Source organism: Enoplosus armatus, chromosome 1, assembly GCF_043641665.1.
Source record: "Enoplosus armatus isolate fEnoArm2 chromosome 1, fEnoArm2.hap1, whole genome shotgun sequence".
Lineage (NCBI taxonomy): Eukaryota > Metazoa > Chordata > Actinopteri > Centrarchiformes > Enoplosidae > Enoplosus > Enoplosus armatus.
The window spans coordinates 25,656,951-25,684,465 of NC_092180.1; the positions used below are offsets into that span (position 1 = coordinate 25,656,951).

The 27,515-nt window shown below is 40.2% G+C and overlaps 2 protein-coding genes across 2 annotated transcripts in view; one reads left to right on the top strand and one right to left on the bottom strand.

Moving 5' to 3' along the window:
• The window catches only part of cep89 (centrosomal protein 89), a 52,462-nt gene that overhangs the window by 9,235 nt on the left and 15,712 nt on the right, over positions 1-27,515 (bottom strand). Inside the window, exons 15-16 of the mRNA XM_070909478.1 lie at positions 27,082-27,223; positions 23,985-24,074 (exon numbers count right to left, since the gene is read on the bottom strand). Of these exons, the coding sequence (XP_070765579.1) occupies positions 23,985-24,074; positions 27,082-27,223 (232 nt within the window). The remainder of the gene's footprint in view (positions 1-23,984; positions 24,075-27,081; positions 27,224-27,515) is intronic.
• Positions 13-16,493, top strand: LOC139289049 (E3 ubiquitin-protein ligase RNF182). Its single transcript, XM_070910552.1, has 2 exons — positions 13-76; positions 15,748-16,493. Exons 1-2 carry the CDS (start codon positions 13-15, stop codon positions 16,491-16,493), a joined length of 810 nt encoding a protein of 269 aa, XP_070766653.1.

Here is a 27,515-nt window from a genome sequence, read left to right on the forward strand (position 1 = left end):
AGGTGGATTTACATGAAGGACAGTGCAGCAGAGACAACTGGGGTGGAGGAAGGGGAGTCAAACACATTGGGACAAGGTGAGGAACAACACGCGCACACACTAACCTGCAGATCTTCTATGGAGAGGCTTGTGTGTGCATCTGTACTTCTACTGCATTGTGTGTGTGTGTGTATGTGTCAGCAAATAATAGTTCTGTTTTAGATTCAGATTTAAGTTGTTGTATCAGCAGATCAGCAGCTGTTGAGCTGTGGACAGTTCAGAACTACTGCAGATAGTGCAGCACACACACACACACACACACACACACACACACACACACACACACACACACACACACACACACACACACACACACACACACACACTCATACAAGTGGAATATGTGTCTATTGTTATGTGGACAAGTTTACCGAAGCTGATGCACAATGAAATTCACGACAATAAAGCAAAGAAGAGGGCCAGTAAAGTAAAGAAAGAATCAGTGAAAGGCAAGAGGAAAATACAGATGCAGAAAAGGACACAGAGAGGGTAGATGGTGTGTGTTGCTGCTCTGAGCTCTGCAGTTGGAGAAGATTTAGTGATGAGAAAACAAGGTCTGTATGAGGACAGATAGTGTGTGCTTGCCTTCTAGTAGCTTTTTATGCGTGTCTGTGCATATGAGTTTATCACTCTGTCTGCTCAATAAAAGGTAAAACAAACACGTTGCTTTGACCCTTTCACTCTACATAATCATGGATTATCAAGTAGCTGGCTTGTCTGGATTTGATTATGAGTCATTTTGTAGGAGCGGTAGATCAAATTGGATGTGATACTGGATACTGAATTTATCCAAGCATATTTTACCCCCAACTGCTCCTGCCTATTTCACACAGGAAGCAACAGGAAGCAGCCACAAAGCACTTCAAATGTACCTCTTCTTTATAAAGTCTTTTTCAGAAAGGGACCAACAGACCTCAAACGTTTTTTTCTCCTTAGCCAACCAATCACAATCCAAGAGACGGCGAGATTCATGTCCCAACAACAAAAAACATGTGGAAAAACTGGTCATCGTAACAACTGAGTGCTATTGAATGAGTAGACCACTAAGCAGAGGGACCACATACAATACAGCATCATGTAGCTGAAATGAACAGTTTCTTATAAAAACAAATGGGAGATTGCTTTTCTCACCTAAGTAACTGTACTCATATTAGTGCTGTGTGTGTGAAGTACCTGTTAAATACCCTTTGGAATTCCATGAAGAACCCTATTACCTCTTCAACGATATAAAAGCAATACATCAAATTTTCTATGATTTAGTCTATGGTTGTGGCATTTAAATATATGCACTTGTATGTGGCTGACAGTTTTGTCATTTCTACTACACATTTTCCACTTTCTTTTTACTGATTTTACTATGTGAATGCTCTCAAAGAGGTCACCTGATGTAAAGCATAGAAGAAATGAATAACCCAGGACAGACTTGACAGAGCTGAGAGCAGAGAATAGCAATGTCAATGAGGAAATCAAAAGAAACATTTTAAGAATCAAAAGAAACATTTTAATAAGTGGATTATCAATTAACTATGTGATAAATGAGGACAATGCCTAAATGTATGTATATGTACTGTGTGAGTACTATACTAACAAAATATACTATATTATAATTTGTAACAAAACAAACAAGTAGGAAATGAAAGTAAAATCAAAAGAGAAAACCTATGCAAATAGTAGACCAATTTGCTCGCGGCTGGAAACTGAAGGCCACCACTGTACGACATTTTCTAGATGTACGATTTAAGTTGGACATGTTGCATAGTCTTTCTCTTTTCATACCCTGACGTTACTATTTCATCCACATGGCTAGACACTGTTGCAAAGAGGGGATAGCACCTCTTTCACAACACATGCACTGTATTTACACACCAATAGTCCACAGAAACTAAGAGAAAGGGAAAATATGGTCCATCCAATCATCCATCACCCATTAAAACAACATCATCACGATCAATTACCCATTTTCATAACAACCTTGTATATCAGAGTTGATGTATAATATGTGCTCACCAAGCTTTGGGTGGGATTAATCAGCCTATTCATCATCTAGCTTTCCACCTCATCCCATATAGACATATACATCTATTTACATGTATTTTCATTCACTTTGCTAAAAACAACCCAACTGCTCTGAGCATTTTAATCTGTCAAACCACAGAGAATAAACAGAACCATGACACAGTAACATGTCGCTTATGAGTGCACTAGTGGAAAAGATTGTTCAGCAGTAAGTGAAATGAAAATGCCAACTGTTAAATGAACATATGAATAATGTTCACAGTCTGATAGCAGAACCATATGCCTAATTCAAGTCTCTGAGCTCTTTTTATACCTGTGCCTTACATGAGCAAGACACTGGGATATACAGTAAGACCTGAACAGTCAGGCTTTGACATCGGTCGATCGGGCACATGGGAAATTTACGTACAGGCCCTAACACTTACCCTGAGCCTGTAATTTACAACTTTGTCATTACATACCCGTCTCATCCATTAAATCATCTGTTACAGGCAGAGGATGACCGAGATATATGACCTCACTGTCTCTTGAATGTATAGGAGGTCACAGTTCCCAAAAAGTTCCTCAACCATGAGGTGGCTTTGCCACTTTGCCTTACACACGGACCAAATAGACCACATATGTTATATGACTGGATTGCTTTCTTCCTTAAGATTAGCTCCATATGATACCATTTATTCTGTCACAATGATAGTTGTTCCCTGGGTTTCCACACATGGCACAATTTGATTGTTTAAATGTTTAGATTTTAGCATACACCTGATTTAGGTGCCCTTTTCGTCACCTAAAACAGAGTGTCTTCCTTTTAGCAATCAAGCATTAGTAGTTTCAAGGAATAAATATATTCAAGCGCATCATCAGACCAACAACTGAAAACATTTCAAAGGCTGTGCTTTTCACTCGACCGGCTTCCGTGTAGCTGTTAGGCTTGCTAACTGTTAGTGACTATTTTAACTGATTTTGTATATTTGTATTCTTCATGGTGTAATCTTGGCATCGTTGTCAATGAGGGTCACTCTCAATGATTTCTCAGAGAATCTTAAATAAAGGTTGAATTCTGAACTGTTAAACTGCACGCTACACTTGACAAGCTGCTCTGTTTCCACAAAGTGATGAATAGAAGGGGGCCATGAACTGCAAGTTAAGCAGTCATTCATAGTGTCCCAAGTAATGTGTCTGTATGTTAAGTATCTGACCTGGCTTTTTATTTACTGACACCTTACACCAAACACTGTGGAACGTAGGCTGGTGTGTGTGTGTGGGTGATAGAGTAAAACAATGTATATATAGCTAAAACTAAGCACATCAGTATCAGTACATACATGCAGCACATCTATATTACGTTTTACACAGGTTTCACCTTCTAAAGAGCTGTACAGGAAATATAGGCTACCCCACTTAGTCCTGCAGGAGTGACACACTCACCTCTCTTCTACCAGTGACAACTTCTCTGAAGGATAACGTGCTATAGTCTGACGTACTCAGAGGCCAGCAGCAATGACAGGCTATTTTCCCCATGCCCTACTTCATTGCCAAAGATTGGGGTTTTTTAGAATTGGCATGGTCCTTACTAGTACACGCCCTGATTCTGATTTCTCAGTGTTTAAGAAAGTCATAAAGTGCTTAATCAAACCACGACCGACAATAATTTATCCCACATTCTTACAATGTACTGACAAAGATGCCAATTTGTCTTACGATGACCAACATAACCAATATATTGAGCAATAAAACTCGACTTTCAATGGTCTGACAAATATAATATATAACAAATACAATAATGTTTAATGTGTACTCTACTGGGTGTATTTTAAGTTCACAGGACATCATAATATCAGACATCTTTGATAAAAATGAGCACATCCCAGACGCGTTCAAGATGCACTCAACCAAAGTTTGAGAGCTCAGGAACAGCAGGGTGCCGACCTTGTCTTAGCAGGCCCTGCTAACAAGAGAATTCTAAATATTCATCTGAAACTTACCTGAGTCTAGTCCCATCATATACTGGGCACTTAAGCCAGTTAAGAGCCAAGATATTAAATATGACCCAAGCTCTCTCTGCCCACCCAGCATGCTAATTCCCAGTTGTGCTCAGCAATGAATGGATTTGGTATTTTCTGTTGGAGAACTATAATCTGGAAAGCAAAATGTCTCCCAAGCTTGGCCTGACTCTCCATCAACCCCCCAGGGAGGCAGCAGGGTGCCAGCATTAACCCAGCTGAAGCGGTGACATTTAGCCCACACAACAAGCTGAGCTGAGCAACGCCAAACCAATATATACCCCCCCCCCCCAGCTGTAGCCCAGAGGCTGGCTGACCTTCTCCACACAGTCGCAAGAAAAAAGCAAAAAAATTCAGACCAAGTATTTTTTATACTATAATCCAGTGGGGGACTGTAGTTGTATCAAATATGTTTTTCATTATTTTTTAACACTTCTTCATGGCGCTTCTTTGTCTGCACAGGTTTCACTAAGTACAATAAGTACAAACACCTGAGAGCTGTACACACAAACACTGTCTTCTGCTGTTGGCTAAAGATTTTTTCCCGCAGGGACTGAGATTCGTTTGATATCAGTCAGTCAATGTTTCTGTAAGTTCCAAGCTAACACTGAACTACTTTTACACTCTTTAGGATAAAGATAGGACCTCCAGGAAGGTTTTGGACGACTGAGTGGTGCATATGCGCCACGGAGATCCACTCTACAAATGTAAAAATAGGCAAGTCTTCTAACTATACACTTTATGTGGTCCTTTTAGACAGAAACAGGTGTCTATATTTATAAGTGGCCATGCTGGAGCCTATACTTGTCACCTGGTTCATTTGTTTGTCCATATGAAAAGCCAGCTGAGATTGATCCTTTGGGTCCTAACACCTGTTCGAAGCCAGCCATGTATCAGCGCTGCCATATGTCCTGCCTTACGCTGGAATACGATTTGTGCTGCAGCCAACAACTGCTGCTAACAGTCTGAATGCAGAGTTAATCTTGAGCTTATATTATAGGCTATTGTATATATACCCTCCTCTTCTTTTATCTCCCAACCTGCTGTTATTCTAATTAACACCACACAACCCCATTGACAACATCATATTCCTTTATCCAATTAATTAATTCACAAATCCAAATATTTAAATTCCCTGCAGCAATAGCATCATTGCATGTGTAAAGAGACTGACCTTTCTGCTGAAATTGGCCGCCTAGTATCATTGGCAAAAGAAATGAAGCAGTTCCATGGGGAAGGCAGAATTCAACTACATGAAGAGAAACAAGTGGATACATTGGATGGGAGCATAGTGACACAAAAGAAGATAGTACAGTTCAATCTAACTATAGTAGTTCAATTGAAAGGACCAAACTAGTTCACCTGCTGCAGGCATGCAGTGGAGCAAGAAGTAAAGCTGTGGCTGAAGGAACAAACAAGATATTGTATGTTTACTAAAGGACTGTTCGTTTCCTGGACAGCTTCCAGTGGTAGACAATGAAAGACTGTGCTTGCAATTCTCAGCTCCCACAACGTGGTTGTACTTGTTGGCTCCCAGTGGCTAACCATTGAACGATAAAAACCTAAAATTATACTGGGCATCTCCCAATGGCCAACAGCAGAATCCTGCGGGTATCTAGGCAGCTCTAAGGTGTGAATATATAAAACTTCATGACTGTGAAGCAGGGTGGGGTTGAAAAAGAGCATTTGCTGTCGTTGGCTAACATTTCTTGGCTCAGTAAAGGTTAGAAATGATTAAATTTGTCCTTCTAAGGCAGTGGTGTGCAGCATAGAAGTCAATGTCAAGGAAGATCTGCTTTGCTACCTCTCACAAGAGCTCTGCCGTCACGCCCCTTCTAGTTAAAAACATCTGACCTTTGCTGAAGAGAGAAGCTCTTGTGGTACAGAGAGTCCACAGGTGTGTGAAGATTTGTTGGAGGTTGGCTTGCACTGGCAAAGGATAGCATTATGCGGTTATTGTAATGAGAGAAGCAAGACAGGTAAGCCTCTTTCTCTGCTGGGTTTAAAAGAAATCAGCGAGAGATGGTGTAGCACCAGCATTTCTGCAAATAGCGCACAGACACAAACATCACACATCCACACACAGACATACATCTCCCTCGGTAAAGAACTGAGAAGACAACACATCCCACATCTGACCCATCATCAGATTAACTCAGTTCTCCTGCTCATGTGTGTCACAAACATCTGCCAACGTCAAAGTCAATGTCACAATTAGCTCTGGTCGAAATAAGTTAAGGACGTCCACCTCAGTCAGGCTGGAGAATTAACAAAAGCGAACTGCAAAACACTAGTACACTTGGGCATATGACGACATGTGATTTTGAGTCTTATTATAAAAAATCTTGCAATCAACATAAATGGCTAGCATGGGCCTGATTCATTACTTGCTAATGCAATGCTGGGCGGATACTTGTGGTTTGTTGGTCTTTAGCAGGTCTGATGGTTGTGAAGCATGTTGTAGCTGTAAAGAGCCTGATGGTTTGGTTTTGTGTTTACCCTCTTGGCTCTTTTCCTATTTATTTGTTTATCACTTCTCTGACATATCATTTCGAGGTGAAGGTAGAATAAAAAGGTGAATCCTTTCACACCTATCTGGAATTTATGTGTATTTCGGCACAGCAGAGCTGTTGGCTGCCTACAGATAGCAGTCGGTTACTGCTATCTCTGCAACCCAGATGTGTTGCGTTCTACATTTTGATTAGGAGGCGACAGGGCACAGCACTGCCATCATGATGACGATACTGAGGTTGCAGTTACTGTGGTATAAAGCTGAACAGCTGTCCGCTCAATCGACAGCAGCAATTAGACATGAATGTGCAGTACATGAGACCAGCATTCACACCACCATGTTTACACTGCACAACATGGAGGCACTTTCGATAACAACTCAATACCTGGAAGCATTTTAAGAGCACTCTGTTGGTATGGGGAAATAAGTGGTGTAGTAAACCTGCCTGAACACAGGGAGAACATGCAGACACCACACAACAGCTAAGTTTGGTTAAATTAGACTCGAGCGTCTAATGAAGCTTGTTCTGACAGGCTACAGTATCAACAGTGGCTGGATCAGCTAGTGGGCTACTGTACAGACTGACAAACTCTCTGCTGACTCCTTCAAATGGATTTATGCTTCTGCAACAGTGTTATGGTGCTACAGAACCCACAGTGGTTATGTCTGTGGGTTCTGTAGCAGTGCTGGAAGTACAGACCTGTTAAATTGTAAGAGGGGGTTCCACATGGAGACCACAAGAAATGTGATTGGTCGGATTGGAAGCACACTGAGGGAAAGACCCAGCGATCTTGTTTTTCAGTGACAATGCACAAATACATACGGATCTAGCAAAGCCGATTACTGTGATCGTTGCTCTCTATCAGTGAACACAATGATGTAATTATGATTACTTCAGCTATATGATGATTGCACAGCAAGACCAAATCCATTTCCATCACAAATGTTCCCATTGTTGCTCTGTATGACAGTGATCGAAAGAATGTAGACACAATTACTTTGGACAACAGATTAATCTAATGTTGCGTTGGTCCTACAATGATCAACAAGTTAAATTCAAAGCTCTGTAAATCTATTCCCACATCAGAGACTTCTATGAAGGGACTGCAGAAACACCCTGACACAGAATCATGAATCAACCTTTATTTGACTATGCCTGCCAAAACAGTGACGCTTTTTTTCCCCTCTGCCTTGCACTCTTGTGCGTGCCTGCAATAAATGTTAGGCAGCTTCCAGAACTGAGTCACATCCCCAGATATAGAGTAATTGCTGCTCATGATGAAATACACTTTGACAAATGTAGTCCTGACAGAATATTGAATATTGTTGTGTCCGATGCATCATTTTAGAGCCACTGATTTGTCTTTGTAACACCTAAAGATTGGAGGAAAATGCCTGAATATCAGTTTAAATGAAGCTCAAACGTTTCACAGGTCAATGTGCAAAATGCGGAGTAGATAGGCCACAATTGAGTAGTGTGTTTAGATAAATGTACCAATCCACCCGATGAAGCACAGGTACCCAGTGTTCTATCAAACAAGGCTTAGTACTACTGAGCCCTAACCCCAATTGGAAAGTTCATTGGATTGAGTTTGAAAAGTTTTACAGTAGTGATATTATTATGTTCCAAATCTTACCATAGAGAATAAATATTATAGCTGAGTGTCTTCATAATGAATAAAGGCTGAAACATTGCTTCTCCATGACGTGAAATCCCAAATCCCAGCTTGCCCCACTGAGACAGTGGGGTTCCACTGGACTGGCCTCGCAATATGTTTTTATCTCCTGGGCTATTGGTTGCTTGTAATGTCAAAGATCTATCATTAACCCATAAGTACCCAGACCCATTTCCCCTCAAAGGAAAATTATGGGGAATACACCACAGACCAAGTGGACCACATTGAAGACATTTCTGATGGGGTTTTTTTATACTAACTCTTAATGTCAAAGATCTGTGATGGTACATATACGTTACGTTGGGCGTTTATGGTAAATTTACTTGTTTTATTGTTTTATATTAATTTGTTCAAGAAACATGGTCAAAACAGGTTGACTGTATACAGGACACACTATTAAAGCATTAGAATCGTCAAATGGGTTTTAACTTACCTTCAGTATCAAAATACAGGCTTTTTGAAATGAGTTGCTTCCTTCACTTGTGTTTACATGTCACACCACCATTTTGAAAAGGTCCCGACCTGTCACAGTAACATGACTGTGACATGACCACCACACCAGGATGTTTCGTATATGTCTCTTGGGGACTTAATGAGTTAAGATCAAGCACAAAGCTGTATAAGGAAGATTCTGGGGCCTTTGAAGTGTGAGTTACACTGGTGTCACCATGGGTTCTTATGGGTTAAAGACACATTAAAGATGATTTTATCTTTAAAGTCAAACGAGTGTCATATATATATAGCTAAATGTACATGGGATCAAATATATATGAACATTTCACCAAAATATTATTAGCAAAAAGCAAAGTTCTTGTGGTGTTCTCCAAATAAATACATCTAGACAGTACAGTTGAAGCTTAGTCCATGTATTTCAACAGGTCAACTGTTGAAGGATGAAGGAAGTTTATCAAAAGACTGCTCTGTTTTTACATCTAATTGTTGTAAACAAGGATCTGCCAACAGCCGCATGAACATAATCCTTAAGGATCAATGTCGTAACTCAGAGAAGCATCACCAAGCAGATATTCTGACAGCAAAGGTCAAAGCTATCATCAACAATCCACGCTGAAAGGAGGAGGAGAAAGAAGGGGGCAGGGGAGCAGAGAACATAAGGGATGGGGAGGAAGTGTCCCATCTTGTCTGCAATATATAAAAAGGGATATTTTACAACTCGCAAGCCACATACAAATGTGTAGCCATCTGAGAGTTTAGGAACAGTGGGGTGCATTAAGGGCTTTTTTGTGAGGTATGTGTTGTGGGACACCTGCTGTAAGTCTGTCAGTCAAATGTTGTAGGTAGATCCTCCACGGTTTTGCTGTTAGTCACATGGAGGTCAAGAGTCTTTGTCAGTCTTTATAAACCTAACACAGATGCACTTGATATATTTGAGCTTATGTTTTAGATGTAATGTAACATTGTAAAATCCAGCAGTAGTGCACTGTGATGGAAAATTGTTGACACATGCAAGGAAAATACTTTTTCCCAAAATGAAAATAACCTTGTCAGTGGAACCAGAAAAAGTCAGACTGTAAATCTAAACCCAAAAGTAAATGGTATTTTGTAAAAGAGAGCATAAATCTGCTATTTTCCCCATATCATATGTTATAAATGCAGGTAAACACAGGGTTTGATCTAGTTCGTCTTGCCATGACCCATTCAGAATATTGACTGTAGTGTAATTCTGGCTGTAAAGGTAAACACAGCGTCTGGAGCTCAGTGTTGACTCCTGTGGTAACACGGCTTTGACTTTAATTTCATCTTGGTGATTACAGTATTTTCCATTACACAACAAAACTACTCAAATATAGCCCTGTTTGCTTTGAAAAATACAGAAATGTGACTGGTAGTGGTTTGTAGAATAATTTAAAGCGATATTTTATTGATTTCCCCCATGGAGAAATTATCCTCTGGTTCGACCTCCTATCAGAGCTCAGGGTCAGCTACAAAACATGATTGGAGTCCTCCAAATTGTTTGTAACTGCCCTTCAGAAAGACATACTTTCTCATCTGACGCCCCTATTGGACATAATTTGTTAGTGCCTTCCAAAACCGTTACAAATCACGGTTGACTAATACATTTGTTTTGCGATGTGCTATGGTTAAGGTTTGGTTAGGTTCAGGCACAAAAACGACTTGGTTAGGTTCATGGAAAGATCATGGTTTGGGTTAAAATAAGTACTTTGTTAATGTTCGGGGACCTTTGTCATCATAGTTACAAAAATAACCACATCGGTAAGGTTAGGGAATGAGGTTACCAGAAATGGAAACAGGAAACCAAAACTCCGGTGTTAAAAGCCCCCTGCTTTGTTGACCCATCCATCCACCCTGACCTCCTCCCTACGTCGACTTTTTTGCTCTATAATAACATCAGTACTATGTCCACTAGCGGGCTTTGTCACTTTAACATTAGTCTGACTCACTTTAGGCTGTTGAGATAAGTCTGTGATTGGCCGGTATTCTCCTCCTCCTCCACTATCTGTGTGTTACCGTTTTGCAAGGGCGACGTCGCTGCATCCTGGGCTTAGCACCATTCAAGACAACTGTGATTGGTTTAAAGAAATACAAACAAGCCAGAGCGAGGACTTTTGGCTGTGCAAAGGCTCACTTTGCCTGTTCATTCACTGTGCAACAGCGAATACAGTGAGATATCAGAAATATTTCATTGATCCCCAGGGGGAAACAATATCCTTCAGTATCTAGTACAAGTATCTATTATCCACAACTGCTTTATTAAGCTGAAAACAATTTCAAGGTTGTGAAATAGAGAGTCTGGCAGAAGATAAAGAATGGAAAAACATGGTAGGTTGTTGAACCAGAGCAGCCCAGTGGAAACTTGCATTGTCCCAGATGACAACATAGCTCAGCTGCTCTCGACCATCCACCTGGTTGGTCCACAAAGGGCTGCACAGTGATGGAATAGGGTGTGATGATGAATAGCTTTGCACATAGTGATGTTCCCCCTTGCTGACCAGGTACCATACAATGGCACACTCAGCAATGTAATTCCTCGACTCAAAACTGACAAAATATATTAAAATGTCTCTTTTTAGAGCGCCTCTGTAGCCAAATGGTTACAGAGCATAACCTCAACCACCCGGCCCAATTCCAGATCCCTTTTTTGCATGTCCTATCCCTCTCTCCCCCCATGCTTCTGTCTCCTTGTTCAACTTAACTGCAGTCTGTCCAATAAAGGGAAAAATACCACACAAAAAAATCTTTGAAAAAAAGAAAAGAAATGTGACTTCTTAAAAAGTTAATTGATGGTGTAGAATAACTGATTGAGAGTGTGACATGCACAGGTTTGATTGGGTTGTACACAGTTAGACTACTACAGTTAAACTAGAGGTGTGAAGTGGATAAACAAAGGTTTGTTAGATGTGTCGATCTACTGGAAACTCGGAACTGGATGCACATGTCAGGTTTTCTTGGCAGATATGCAGAGTGGTAATGCATATTGACAGTTGATAGAGAAAATAAGCTGACATAAACAATATTGATGAGGTTTAAAAACATTAAAAAAAGGCTTGTGAGAAATGTTAAGATAATGTTTTATGAGATAAACAAACTGAACCTCCAAGTTCAAGTTCATTGTGCATTTTGCATAAAAAGAAATCTCAGCGCCGTGCCCTTTCTTTACAACATTTATTTGTCTATGGCTTCAGGGGAAAACTGAGCAATTCTGCTCCTGGGATTGATGCAGCAGGAGCTGGTTCTTTCTGACATCTGTCTGACATGTTTCAGAAGGCTTTTTAATGTAACAGACTGGTGGCTGAAATATTTAACAGTCAGCAAGTCACAGAGAGGCCTGCTGGGCAATTGCCAGTGCAACATCCACCTATTCAATCTATATTTCATGGTCATGAATGAATGAATGACTGGCTTTTCCTTATATAGCATCTCCCTGGCGGGAGGGGGACTTGTTAATGACAAAATAGAGAGGTAAAGTAAGAAGTAACAACAGGAATGAGGTAACTACAACTATAACTCACAAAAGCACTCAGGGTTTTTTTTTAGGTTTTACTAAACCTCTGAGCCTTTTAACCTTTATTGAATCATATTGACTTGAACTAAATAAGCCTGGAATTAGGGGCAATGTAGCTTTTCCTCTTTGGATGGCTGATCTGTGCCACTATATCCGGGTGGGGCCAGTACTTGTTGCCCCTCCATGGCCCTGCGATGACAATCTCCAGTGCTTTTCTGAGAAGGGTGAAAAATCTTACTCCATGATATCACAGGTAGGTCACAGCTGCTGTGTTACCTGACCTCAACGTGACACTTAAACCGCACAGCTGAGACACAAAACGGTGAACCCTGTGGACCGCAGGGAGCTCCAAAAGGTTGATTTTGTGTGAGGATGCATGTTTCTCCCATCAGGGAGGCCTCTAGACTCTTGTATTCAAGAAAAAGCTGCCCAGTTGCAACCCCTACACCAGAACCAAGGGGGGCAGTTCCAAAAGGATACATCTGCACGCGCACAGCTTGAAGTGCACTTTGAGCCACATCTTAAAGTGTTATTGGACATACCGTCATGGTACAAGAGTCCAAGAACAGTATCTGGTACTATGTTTGTTGACCCAGCGGCAGACACAGTACCTGCTCATTAACCTCATTTCTGTCGGTCTTGGCACAACTGACAGTGAAACCCACCAACACTGTGCGGGCTTTTTGGCACACACACACGAACGGTGGCGGTGTTCCAGGGCACACGAACTCATACTGTCATATACTGGCATACTGACACAACACAAAAAGCAAGACAATTAGTCTGTTCAAAAAAAAAGAAACTACTGTATATTAATCAACCTGTAGAAAATTTGGATTCATATTTCATCTTCTGCTGCTGGCTACTTGAAGAGAAGAGAGCATAAAAAATAAATGCTGTTCTCTTTAACACTGTAGAAGCAAGTGGAACTTTAAAAACAAGTCTACCCGTGACATTGTAGAGTTTCCTTAAAGACTGGATTGTCATAAAGAGTCAATATTGTAACTTAGTTAATGAGATGGTTAATATGAATTAAAGGTAATTTAATACAGTATAAGTTTACATGTGAAACTCATTGACCTGAGATACCTCTTAAAAGTACAAAGAAATAAACAGTCTTATCAGTTCTGATTGCGGTTGGTATCCATCTTTGACACAGTACACTTACACAACCAGCATCACCGCTGGGCCATGTTTGATATCTGTAGCTAGAGTGGAAGAGTGTGTCTCATTCAGTCCCCAGTCCAATATTTTCCCAGTTGATCTGGGAATGTGAAATGGCATTGTGAAAATTACAGACCTGCTGCTAAGCATTCAGTCCCTTTTGTGTTGTCACACCTATTTCACAACCCTCAGGGCCATTGTAAGAAATCCAGTGTGGTGGTTTTGTTTTTTGCTCTATATATCACAAACTGAGGATGAACTGAGGTTTTTATCTTTCTAATCGTTTACCAGCCACGTCTTGTGCTTGATATCATTTTCTTCTATATCATGGCTAATTGTGTTGCACTTGAATTCTCATCCAGGGTAATGCCAAATCACTTGCTTTCAAGAGCTCTTGTCAAGTCACATTTCCTCATAATTTCAGTTTCTCATCAGGGTGTATAAGCGCAGTATTTGTCTACTTGTAATAGTACGTGCGTCTATGTGGTGTGTTTGTGCATGGCAACTAATGTTAAACCTATGTGATGGTAAGGTACTTCAATAGGTTTTACTAATTTACCAATAGGTCACCACATTATCAACATAGGATTACTAGCATTCCGGTATCATTACTCACTACCACTCTACTATGATGTTACCGGCAAACATCCACCACCACATGTTATCACCTTGCCAATACGTTATTTCATTCTGCCACTTAGCACACTGCCCTGAATAATTAGTTGCTTAACAAGAAAGAGGAAAACTATGAAATTGACGGTTTTGCAGAATACATATTCCCAAAGTTTACGTTTCCAATTTAAATTCTAAAATGCATGTTTAGACACATGGCCATTATTACTCAGGTACACCTAGTAACATCTCTTCTCCATGGAATTCAGTTTCGCCCTCAAAAGCTTTCAAACATGTGGCCCAATCTATTAATCAAGCCAATGAAAGTAAGAGAAAAAGAGAAAAACATGCAAATTCATTGAACAACTCATAAATCTGAGAATGGGCAATGTATGTTTAAAAACATGTTAAATAGTTCAATTAATAATTTAACTGGTAGTAGTAAAATTAATTAGTATTAATTCTGTGATTGTGAAGATCTTGAAATCTTAAAAGGCCTTTTATGTACCTGCAGATGACTGATCTGCCACAGTAAAGGTTTGGGGTGGAGTACAGGAGGTGGGGGATCTTTAACCTTGCTCCTATTCATGCTTGGTGTCTATGGAAACATGCTTATAGCTATTTGACCTTATTAATAATGACTGACAGTTTCTTGCTGTTTCTCCATGGAGGAAACTGATCACTGGAGTTTTCTCATTTCAGCCCTTTGGGACTTCAGTAGCTGTCAGCAATTATGTACAATCGAATTGAAGCTGCTGGCACCAACTAGTATTGAAACAGTGAGTGTTAATAACTTGTACACACACTAGCCTACCCCCTAACCAGAGATCAGTGCTGCGTTTAAAGCATATAACATGTAACATGTTATATGCTCATTTCTGGGGGTGGAAATTGTGATATCTGAACAATAATGACGATATATTTTCTATTCTACTTCCGGTTTCTTATCTCCATTCTTGAAAATCCCTCATGTACACGACAATGAAGACAATTCAAGTATTAGCAAATACCAGAGTACCATTTAATGGCCAATGATGGTTTTTAAATAGCATTTCTTTTACTCGATAATTGCTACCAATCACGTGTGATTTTATTCTTCCAACAGTTTTGTAATAATTTGACCTGAATTAATTCAGTAGATACAGATTATCGCTAACTAAAAACACTAATTTGTTCAATGACATTAGTTAATATAAACAAAATAGAAGTGAATGGCTTTTAACAAAGAAATTACACTGCTCTTGAGTTCTATATCCTAACAGAAATAAAAAGAGACAACAAATAAATAAATAAAACCTAAAATAAAAATGTAAAAGCTTCAATTCAGTGGCAGGTCATCTTAATTAACAACTGTAACATTGTAACATTGTATTCTACACGAAAATACTCAATCAACAAAAATTTTGAAGGAGCAGCTGTGCCTACCACCACTGCCCAAATATCAATAGCATTACTGGCTCTCGCTTTGCCACAAAGGCTCCGATCCAACTCCCAAACCATAAATCATTTATCACCAGCAGGTACAGAGAATAGAGCCAGCCAGAGAAGAAGGCAGAGCTCTGACCTTTCCCTGATCGGCAGCGATACAGCAGATAACAATAGTCAGAAACATCAGCTTGTTTTAGAGCGATTTCAAAGGTTCTAGTCAAAGTCACATTTAATGCTGGACTACTTAAATACCATTAGCTTTCTAACTCTCTTTTTCTCAATATGTCTCTGCCTCTCTCTTTTCCTCTCCATCCCCAGAACATGACTTGAAGATGAGCTGTCCTCAGGCTGAGTTAGAGGAGAAGGACTGTCCTCCACCTGAGGAATTAGAGTGTAAAATCTGTTACCAACGCTACAATGCCCACAACCGCAAGCCTAAGATCCTGGACTGCCTGCACCGGGTCTGCACCCGCTGCCTCATTAAGATCATGGACATCGCTGACGGGGCAGGCTTCATCTCCTGCCCCTTTTGCCGACACCAAACCGAGATCATAGAGTACGAGGTGTCAGCCCTGCCTGACGATGCAAATATCATGTTCCACTTGGCAATGAGAGACAAATCCTGGAGCTCCGACCACAACGGGGAGGTGGTCCTGACTCCAAAGAGTTTCTCCTCCTCCAACCTGTCTCACGACTCCTCCAACTGCCTGGTCATCACTATAATGGAAGTGCAGAGGGACTCACAGCACTCCCCAAGCCGAAATGCCAGCTCTGACATCTATGCTGAGCAGAGCCTGGACTCAGTATCGATGGGCTCCAATGGGCCAGCTGATCAGGACGGCATGTCCAAGTTCTGTAATCATGTCCCACGCATCCTGGTCTGGCTGCTGGGTTTCTTATACTTTGGCTCACTGCCTCTAGGAATCTACTTGCTGGTGATCCAGAGAGTGACACTGGGCATTGTATGTGTTAGCTTGGTGCCATCAAGCCTGACAGTTTGCCTGGTCTATGGGTTCTGCCAGTGTCTGTGCCAGGGCATGTGTGACTGCTCCTCCAGGGGATGATAGGACGCTACCCGACCAGTGGTGGACGTAGGATAGGATAAAGTCAGCTGCAGTAAACAGGTATTTGATGTGTTTTGTGGATAGATAGGGGAACCAAAGGTGAAGATGATCCTACACAGGCTTTATAAGCCCACCAGTCAGTTATCTTCATGAAAATAATGGGCCAGTGAAAAGACCTAAGAAGACCTTTAGTGTTGGTCTATGCTTTTGTTAGGTCGACTGCTGCAATTCCAAAACAGTTTGGCAGAACACCACACAAGCTCTGTTAGTTGGAGCAGCGCCTATACCTACATTTCTGTGATGCATTTCTGTAACCGTTATTTGTTCTGTGTTGTGTGAATATGACCTAGTCTAACATAACATTTGAGAGCAGACCTTTAATCTTTAATCTTTTCCTTTAACGACAACACTGATAGAGTCATGGGCCTTCATTTATCAACACTGTGTACCAACAAAAATATTGCATGGTGGGATTTACGCATTTGTAATTTTGCTTTAGGGTGTCTGTATATTTTCGTACATCTCTAAACCAGAACTTGTGCTACAAATGAAATACCGTGCACCAAATGGCAAGGGTATTTATATAATGCCACACATGAACAATCTAAGTTAATTGACAACTGCATTTAAGCCAATATTATTGTTATTTGCCAATAACAAAAAGGCTGGAAAATGTTGGAAGTGATTTTGGCTGCCAGTTAAAATCAAAATAAGTTCTTTACCACTTCTAAGCCAGCATACATGGTAACACTACATGTTACCAAATATTTCTTCCCTCTGTTAAAACTACAGGTAACTAATAATTGAATATATGTTAATTGTGATACTGTTCTTGCCATAAGCTCCTAGAAATATCACCAATAACTGTATATTGTATGGAAGAAACGCATTGGTGCGCTGACATCTATGGTTTGAAAGATATCGGTCTGTTAAACCTGTTCATGTAAGTCTGTTGCAACGTCTTTATATCCTGGTTGAAACACCAATCTTCCAGTGGAATGTGATTAACAGGCCATGAATTACCCAGAGTGACTTTTCAACTTCTTTGTATTGCTGAACAATGCAAGGAATATTGCAGAAAAAGACTGTCCATTTGGCTGGATTTTTCACCATAAAATTCAGTGTTTCAAGGAAGGAAGAAAAAGGATATTTGCATGCAACGCACATCTCAGCCACGACAACATACAAATGAACTGTGATTTGGCCGCAATACTTTGTTACCTATTTTACTGTCACAGAGCATACATGTTATGAGCTTGTTAGTATTGCTTATTGAATGTGCCCGTCTCCTTCTCTCTCTTTCTCCCAGCCTCTAATACAGACACACAGCATTCAGGTTGAGTGGAATCAATTTGGTGCATGTGAGGCATAAACCGGACTCATATCTCAGGTTTTTTGATACTCTTTCAATGTTTAGCAACAAACTTTGCATTCAGCTGTTGGCTTGAGCAAGGCTTGGCTGCTGTATTGTATTTTGTGGTACTGGTTGTAAAAAGCTAATTTGGCTCAAAGGTACAGTTAATGGCTATGGGAGTCCTGTGTTACCTTCATGCTTCATGGCGTACATACTGCCACACTAAAGCCATGTGGATTTGTTGTTGTGTCGCACCTCAAGGTTGTGTGCATTATATATGTGGCATCTTGAGTTTTGCTCTCCTACTGCACATATACCATACTGGCATATGGAAAGGTCACAATAAACTATGGTGTTGTTTTAACAATTATTAGACTTTTTAATGTAATTTCAAATGCTGTGCACAGTACATCACATATATGTAGAGACAAAATAATTCTATTTTTGATCGAGTCTCCTGTGGCTTTAAGCTTCTCCTGTGGGTTCCAAAAAGTAGTTCTCCTTATACCTCTGTGATCAAAACATATATTTTAGAATATATTTTGAATTGCTGCAGTTGTACCCAGCGATGAGGGTCATTACCAGCAGCACTTAAAAGAAAGGTTTAGACTATAAATAGACCTTTTTCACAGCAGACATTTTGACTTGACTAGGAAAATCACAGGTGTTACTAATTAATAAACATTAACAATGGCTCTGTTCTATTCAAGTGTCCCAGTATGTCATGCCACTGTGACAGTGAGCCTGCATTTTTCTCTTAGGGGTCAATTTAGAACCTTTTCTGTACAGTGTTGATAACTGAGGGCCCTGGGTTGATAACTGTTAGATATATTCAATGATAAACTTCAGGTAACTTTTTTTTTTTTTTTTTTAATATTAATTTTGCGCTTAACCCCTCTCCTCCAAGTCCTGCCTATTCTCCGATGTTCCCAGGTTCTATATACTGTTTTCTTACCTTTCCTTTGTCAACTTCTTGCTACCACTGTTTCTCCACCTGTCTCTGTACCCACTCCCTCTGTTTTCTTGTGTTTCTGTCTATGATCTACTGACTGCAGCTCTCAGCTTAGTGCCACACTACTGATTACAGAAGCTACTAGACAATTAAATAAATGGAGAATTATTTTCTATATGTTGCTTGTGTACTTATTTTTATGTCCGCTGCCTGCTGATTCAGTCCACTTTTTGAATGTCAACAATCAACATCGCTGTCATCACAGGTCAATCTTACATAGTCTGTCTCATCAAGCTCAAACAGAGCCGAAGTTGAAGTTGTTGTTTGTAATTGTACAGAAATTGTACAGAAAAAAGAGGGGAATTTTCAACCAATCAACTGGATTTCAAAAGTCTCTTAACCCAATTTTTAAAAAGATCTTCTCCAAACATTTGCAAGCTTGATGAGATGGAAGTCTGACTGCACATGATTATTTTCAGGTGTCAATAGAATAGTGACAGCTCCAAAGAGAGCGACAACAAAAGTACCACTTCTTTCATCATTAATGATACTAACTCAGGATAATAGTATGCCTAACTTGACAACGATCAATCAGCCTCTCATTTTTTATGTACTATGATGGTCAAAGACACACAGTAATAAAGCAATAAAGTGCTGAGACTGGTTTATACAGTGCAACCAACAGGAGACAGACAATATAAGAAGCAACAGAAAAAAGAAACAAAGAAATAAGAAAAGACAGACGGCGGCAGCACAAGAGATTCTATTTTCTGCCTGAGCTAGCAGAGCTGTTGGACAGAGTGCTTGTCAGTGGAGCGTTTGTCCTGCTGGTTGTACCGTCTGACATCTACAGGACCCTGCCTTTCATCTTTCTGAGTGAGTGGCAGTTTACATTTAAAAAAAATCTCCTGCCCTACAACGGAAAAGAGAATTATTGGTCCAAATAAATGACGACCCCGAAAATGAGAGAACACTGTCCTGGTTACTCAGGATAATCCACAGTGTGTAGTGTTGCAAAGTATAGTTTGTCAATGACATGTTGTGATCATAAAGAATCCCTGAGAATTCAACTCACTTCCTGGTTTTCAGCTTTCGAATTGGAGCAAGAAAGGGCCTTTAAACACTTAGCTGACACAATTAGCCAAATTGATTCAATGAGGTAATGAGGTGTATGAATCATTCATTTCTTACAAACACTATAAGCACTAAGCATAAGGAGGTTAAGGGTCAGAGGTCCAAACGCTCTGACAATTGAAGGAACAAATATTCATGTGATCCTATGATTATGGCTGATCACTGCTATGTGAAGGTTCTCGGAAAATAAATGCAAAATAAGAGCGGAGGAGAATTTGGAATGGGAAAAATAATCATCTTACACTGACGTCAAGCAACATGGGTCATGCAACCCTGTGACCTGGCTATATTTATACATGCACACACTAAAATATTCAACATTTTCAGGTGTTTCATGGAGATGGAGGGGCATTAATTTTAATTACACATGAATAATGTAGTCACAATCTGCCCTCCCTTTATAGCACACACTTAACACAAAAAATCCCTTTCTTTTCAATTCATAAGGTGGTGATTGTAATGCACGTTTTACAATCACTATAGGTTGATGGCAGTCAAATGAGAGATAGAGCTGGGCATAGAGCTTTTAGTTGGTCACTAAAAGGAAAGCAACTGCTGGAATTTGGTAGCATTTCAGGTTGGTACGAAAAGTGAGAGCCTGAACTTTGAATTTACATTCCCATCTCAGAATCAATCCCCGACTGCTGTGAGTTTGAGCACCTCATCAAGTTCAGCAGCCGCCATGACCTGCAGTGAAATACAAAAGGGGCTGTGCTGTGGAAAGTCTGTCTGAGGCCGGTAAAAAGGAAAGGCAAAGAAGTGTGCAACATTTGCAATTCAATGTTGATGTCTTTCCGAGAATATAATAATTGAGCTTTACAATGGAAGATCTCTGAAAAGGTTAAGTGAAGTGCAGAAACTTTCTTGTGGACAGAGTGGCCTCCATCAACTCATGCAAGTTGAGAGTTTATTTGAGGTCACCACACCGGGAGAGGATGGGGGCGAAGGTGAGATGCGCTGGTGGGAAGATGCTGCATCTGACACTTGGGAGTTAGATACAAAACAAAATCGTTTTGGCTAAATTCTATACATGGGATTGACTGGTGGACTGTTAAACCTGCAATACATTTGATTCATTTTCTCATTCTGAAAAGTTGTGACTGGTTAATGGGTACCATGAGGCCGATATAGACTTTTACAAGTGCGGGCTGAGGACTTGGATCAGGATCAAAGAATTGTGCCTCTGCGTCGAGGTGTTGCCTCAGCCTTACCTATGTGAGAAGGCCTAACAAGTCTTGCTCTGGCTGATGTGAACCTCCTCAGAAATGTCACTACAAGTCATGGCTACACGGGCTGTGTGGAAACCACACGGTGCGTGCAGTGTTTGATTGAAAAGACAGCATGGGGAAGGTTGAAGAAAGGATATTCTCTAACCTCGTCCATGTCATGTCTGTAAATGTTTCTCACAAAGCGAGTGAGAGAATGCAAACATGATTACTTTGGGTAGTGCTGAAATCTACTGCGGCGTATTAGGGCCATTTTAAGTAAAACAAAATTACAAAGCAGGGGAGGAGGGTAATATTCTGAGAAGAAAGTGAATTTGCATTTCACTTCACTAAAGTCGTACATTTATGAGAAACAACTTGGATATTTTCTGAGATTAAACTCATAAATTTCCCAGAAAAAAAACTATGCTTGAGTCAAACTGCTAACTCATAAACATGCGGTAAGGAAATAGCACGCTATAGCTAGCTAATTATTGTCTCATTTGTGACTGATAAACAGTAAATTCATTAAATTCAGTGCCCCATGTTGCTATGTTGACAAAATGAGCAATATCAAGACATCATCTTGGGCTCTCATATCTTGTATTCAATTTTTTTATCTTAGATTTATACAAAATGAACTGAAAAATTACAGATGAATCAAAAATGAAAATAATCTTTAGGTGTTTAGGTATATAATGAAGGCCCATCACTGCCTGAGGATGCATGACTCACTTATTGTGTTGCAGCAGGTCTATGACAGTAAATGGTTTAAAACCTACGTTGAAAACAAACCCTACACCATCCTGTATACAGCACAAGTATAACCACTGCAACACCCTGAAGGAGGAGTATAATTCCACCTTTAAGTGTCCGTCTTAGTTAATATCTAGTTTAGCTGGCAGGGAATGAGGGGGTAGAAGTATAAGAATGAAGTATAAAAAGAAGGAGGGAATAATGTCTTTCTACACATCGAACATTTATAGCTCTCCTCTTTCAATGGTCTGATCACCACTAACAGAACCCACATTCACAGACACAAAAAACACTTTCTCACCGGGCTGTTGCTATAGAGACACTAATAACTCATGTCAGAACCGCTGAGATGTTTTTCCCTGCTGTGGCTTGAGTGACAAGAGCTACTGACAGCTGAAACTCAGACAGAGCACTGGCCCCAGAGCAAGGCACTAACACTACCAGACTAATGTCTTGTTCACATTTGGCATAACAAACAAACAAACAAAGGCTTACTAATTGGTATTGCAGGACAACTGTCAACCACAGCGGTAAGATTCAAACCAAGATGGCACTCTAGGTGGAAAAGGTTGCCATGGTGATTCGCTAGAATAGTCTCCATTTTATTCTGATGGAAAGGAATCCATGCAGTTTATGTCACAAAATGGATAAGGAAAAAAACGATGCTCTGTCTCCCTGTCTACAACTAGTTATGACCATACTTGTCTATCACAGCCATCTACACCTTAGTAAAAGCAACTTACTACAATAACATGCTTATTAATAACATAAATTATGAGGTGATGTTAAACAGACAAACGTCAGAATCTTGAATTACCTTTTGCTTGTTATGTTAAGGCTATGGTAGGTGTCTTCCTTTCCATCATTCTTTCCAGAAGCTTGTAGTTGGCTTATATTCCATGTTACCTGAATGCTGCACTGAATGAAGATGTCACTCACAATGTTTTGGTCCAGGTCAACTTTAGTTAGGTTTTAGCATGATTAGTGAGGGTGCAACTGAACAAACTGGTAAGTTTTATGTGAAACTAAGTAATAAGTTCAAACTTAGCTACAGTTAGCTACAACCTACCTGTCTGCACATTTGCTTCTTACTACTCATCAAGGTCTTTGTACATATACAGCACTCTGTGTTCTCCCCAACACTGGCCTGATTGCATGCCTGAAACTGATCACTGTGTTTACGATCTGCCCATTACCAACTGTAAGCCTGCTTGGCTATGTTTTAAATTGTATGTCTTGTACAGTATCTGCATACAGGTCTCAGTTCTGCACGTTTAAATTTAGCTTAAAATAATAGTATTTGGGTACATTTCCAGCTGGCAAAATAGTGTTGACCAAGGGCCAGTGAGTTACAGTTACAGTATAGCACCAGTTGTATCAGCTGGCAGCAGAAATAGCACATAGCAACAGAAAGTAATAGGCTGCAGAAATACAGTAGATGTAATCAAACAATGTGTGACTGTCTAAGGTCCTGTCCATGGCCACGGATATAAACAAGGAAGCAGTTAACATGCTGACTCTGTGTGGTGTTGATTGTACACTTTGTTAAAGATGCTCTCAGCTTGAGAGATAGCAATCTGAGAGACAAAAGTGAATCATCAATATATGCTTTCTGAGTGGTGGAGGCCGATAGTAGATGGTTCATCAAGTGCATTGGAGTGGCCTTAGTATCAATGAGAAGTAGATTGGAGGTTTAACTTGGGCAAAATTAACTTCAGGTAAAATGCTGTGTTGCAGTCTGGAACGTTGAGGCACCACCTGAGCCAAAGTTGTAGCCTCACAAGCTACCCCAGCATCAGGGGTTAAGATCAACCCTGCCGGTGCAGGTTAATGTGTACTTGAGCAGGTTGAGCAGGTTAGTTTCAGGGCATACTGGCAAAGACTCTCCCCATCTTTGGAACAGAATTTACTTTTTTTATTTAACAGATCTGGCTAACATCCCAATTCTCTACGCTGGCCACCAAAAGACAAACCAAACCAAACCAATTGTAAGTCAGTGAGCAAGGTTTACCTTTTCGAAAAAAGCTGATCCATGAATTGCATGATAAAATGGGGTTGAATTAAAATTATGTTTGAATAAAGGGACTTACTTTGACTTCTTCCTGTAGTTTTCCGAACCGAACTGTGCCATTCAGAATCCTGCTGATGAATGCCTGCTTTTCCTGCTGAAGAGCCGAAGCCTAGGGAGGTAGAGAGGGAAGACGGGGGGTTACTGATCTAAGAGGGAAACACAGGGGTAGAGCGCACAATTGGATGAAGGAAGTGAGGGATTATGGGAGAGATGGATAAAGGGAGGAAGAAGAAGGACAGACTGCTGAAACTGTTGCCAATTTACAGTAATCCTTTACTGTCAGCATCTCTACACTTTTATTTATGTTTCTCAGCTTGCTGATCTTGGACAAATTCATCCAATAAACTGTGCCTTTTTGAAACCGTTCCAGTCACTGATCGCTGGATTGTTCAAGGCATCTTGATATTCACTGCAAAATGCAGTAGAGACTACAAACTTACATCTAAATCTAAAGAAGAATGAATACATTTATTGTTATCCTGAGGCATTGAATGCAACTACAGTTTTAATTCAACTTGTCAGACACACACACACACACACACACACCATTGTGGTCACCCTGTCCTCATCCAGACAAATCGGTTCTTGTTATCTTTAGAATGGCTACCTCTAATATGGTGTCAGTCTGACCTTCTATACATGATGAATTCGTGGTCCTCTGAAAAGTTAGCTGTGGCAAAGTCACTGAATCTATTACCAGAGAAACATCTGCCACACACTCAGCCAACTGAGCCAAGTACATACTTTATCATTCTATTGGTTTCAGATTAGCTCTATTTTTTGGTCTGATACGCTATATCTTATGGCTGTATATTAATCTAACATTGCAGAGCACCTCCTCATGAACCAAATGAGTAGAGTATTCGGCCTGAACAGTGAAAGTAAATACCGAACATTATTACTACTATTCCAGTCAGGTATCAAGGCTGTGAAAGAACATTAGGTGCTATTAATGGAAAGTTAAGAGTCTTCTGTTTATCAATACAATGCTCCACAGCCACAGCAAGAAAAACACATTTTCTAAAAAAGTCCAATTTCTATGATGTCATGCCTGTGTAATTAGTGTTGCTGGAAATAGATCAAATCACTAAAAATGCACAAGTAATAGAACCTAAAATAGTTCCTGTAGGTGATGTCTTTTGTTCCCATCATTCCATTCTCTCTCAATTGTAGACTACCAAATAGACTATCTTAATCGCTTATAAGCTTTGACCAAATTGAAGCCTTGCTCAAAGAAATAATAATAATAATTAATTTACTCTCGCAGCTGTAAGCAGCTCCTCACTTTCCGCTGTGCATTGCATCGAGGGACAGGAGTGTCAATCAACAAAACTGAATACTATCTTTTTAAATGTACGCATTCTGCAAGTGAAGGAGAGGGGTGTACAGGCGTAGTTCATTGCTAGGATTCTCACAGAGATTAGCAACTAAGAAAACAAATGTCATCCTGGCCGATTCCAAAACATTTGTTCCACCCATAGTTAATTGCATCAAATAATGCAATGGGAGATATTATTAATAGGTCTCACCAAAGAAACAAAATATACTCAATCCACTGCAACCGGTGGGGACAGAGAGAGGGCAGCAGAGTGGGACAGAGCAGCAGGTCCAAAAGAAGCTTCAGAGAGCAGCAGGTGGAGGGTGGAGAGGACACTGACATGGCTGATATCTCATTGAAATGCTGAGGTACATGCAGCCAAATGCACACTGTACTGCACACATTGATATAGTGCAGTTGCTAGCCTGTAGTGATTTTGCAGTTCTTGGAATGTCCCACTTAAATTCATGTTAAATGAACAAAAATAACTCTCCATCCTCTGTTTGTTTGTTGTTATAAAACAGTCGGATATTCTATTTGCAATTACTGGTCCCCATTGCTTTCAGTTTATAGTTATTTATCTATTATTCATTTTCTTATACTTACTTAAGTCACTCACTTATCTCACTCTACATCCACTGTGCTTACTGTAGACTATAAAGATGAACTCATTTTTATTGTTTTATTAATATATCTGCGCTATGTACACCTGTGCTTCACATGTGGAGAATTTCCACACAAAACTGAACGGCAGACATTTTGACTTAGCAGGTCTCAGGTCTCAGGTCTCAGGTGGAACAAATTGTATTGAAGATGGCTCAGGTCAAATCAAGTGTTCCAGTAAGCCATGACAGTGAGCCAGTATGCAAAATACCAGGACCCTGGAACTAGCTCACCAAAAGGCAATTAAGTTGTTTTTAATGTTATCAATTGTACCTGCTATGACACGCCTGCTGTCAAAAAAGGCCTATTGCAGGCACCATAGTAAATTCAGTGGGATACTTAATCAGCCACACTCATCATATCAGCCACTGTTATTTGCAGTATCATCCCTTCATCTCCCTGCTGACATGAAGAGTGCGGCGCCTCAGGTGACAGGGAACTGCACCTGTTTGATAAATGACACACACGACTCATGGAACAAAGCAAAAGGTTTCGAAAAATCTGCCCTCAGAGTATTCTGCCTCTGTGGACCAACTGTCATCTGCCACATGCTGCACTGCTGCTTTTTGTTACTCAACAGCTCCTCAGTATATGTAGAGGGCAGCTTTATCAGGCATTTGCCAGATTGTCCGTGCTGCCTTGTTGCTGTAGCATATGACAGATTCCTGCCAGACCGTTCATGTTCTGGGCGCCTGCCAGCTCTCCTGTGGTTGTTTTTTTAATCTTACCTGCCTTCACACAGGTTACAAGCCTAACAAATTAGAGTAAACTGCCTTTAAACCCTACCTGCTGAGTTTTGGTGCCGGCATTTGACTTCAGTCGTCTGTTGAAACAACCTAAACTGGCACTTAAGGTTAAATAAACACTACAGTTCCAAAAACAACTGTGATTTTGCCTTATTTGCTCAGTTTGCATTCAATTTCAAAATGTGTATTTTGCTATGAATATGGAATAGTGCAGGAAATTGGTTAAACAATTTAGATTAGATCTTTCATATTGTTCAATGGAAAGCTCAGGGAAACTAACAAACTTACTAATCAGCCAGCTAATTTGTTTTTGCACAAATTGTCTGTGTTTTTGTGTGTATGTGAGTGTGTAATAGTCTTTTCTACAGTAACAGTAGCATCAGTAGTACCATCTGTAATAGTTGGTCTCTCTCCTTGGAAATGTGCTCCGCCACAGAAATGACAGCTCCCATGTAATGCCGAGTCTTTTCCTCTTTCAACACACACTCTTCCTTCTGGCGCTTCAATACACTCATCCTCCTCTCAGCCTTCCTGGATTATGGAGAGACAGGAGAGAAGAAGGAAATAGGTAAAAAAAAAAAAAAAAAGAATTGAAGAGAGTGAGGGAGAAATAAAAACAATAAAGTGGAGAAGAGTTTTAGGAATAATGTAGGACATAAAAATGATTAAGGGTTAATGGAAAGGAAAGGAACAGATAAATAGAACCTTAGATACACTGAAAACAGGGAATAAAAGAGAGGCAAAGTGTTAACTGGATGACATCTTGAGACCCTGCCTTCTTGATGCAAGTGCAAATGCAACTGTTGGTTAATCAAACACCTTC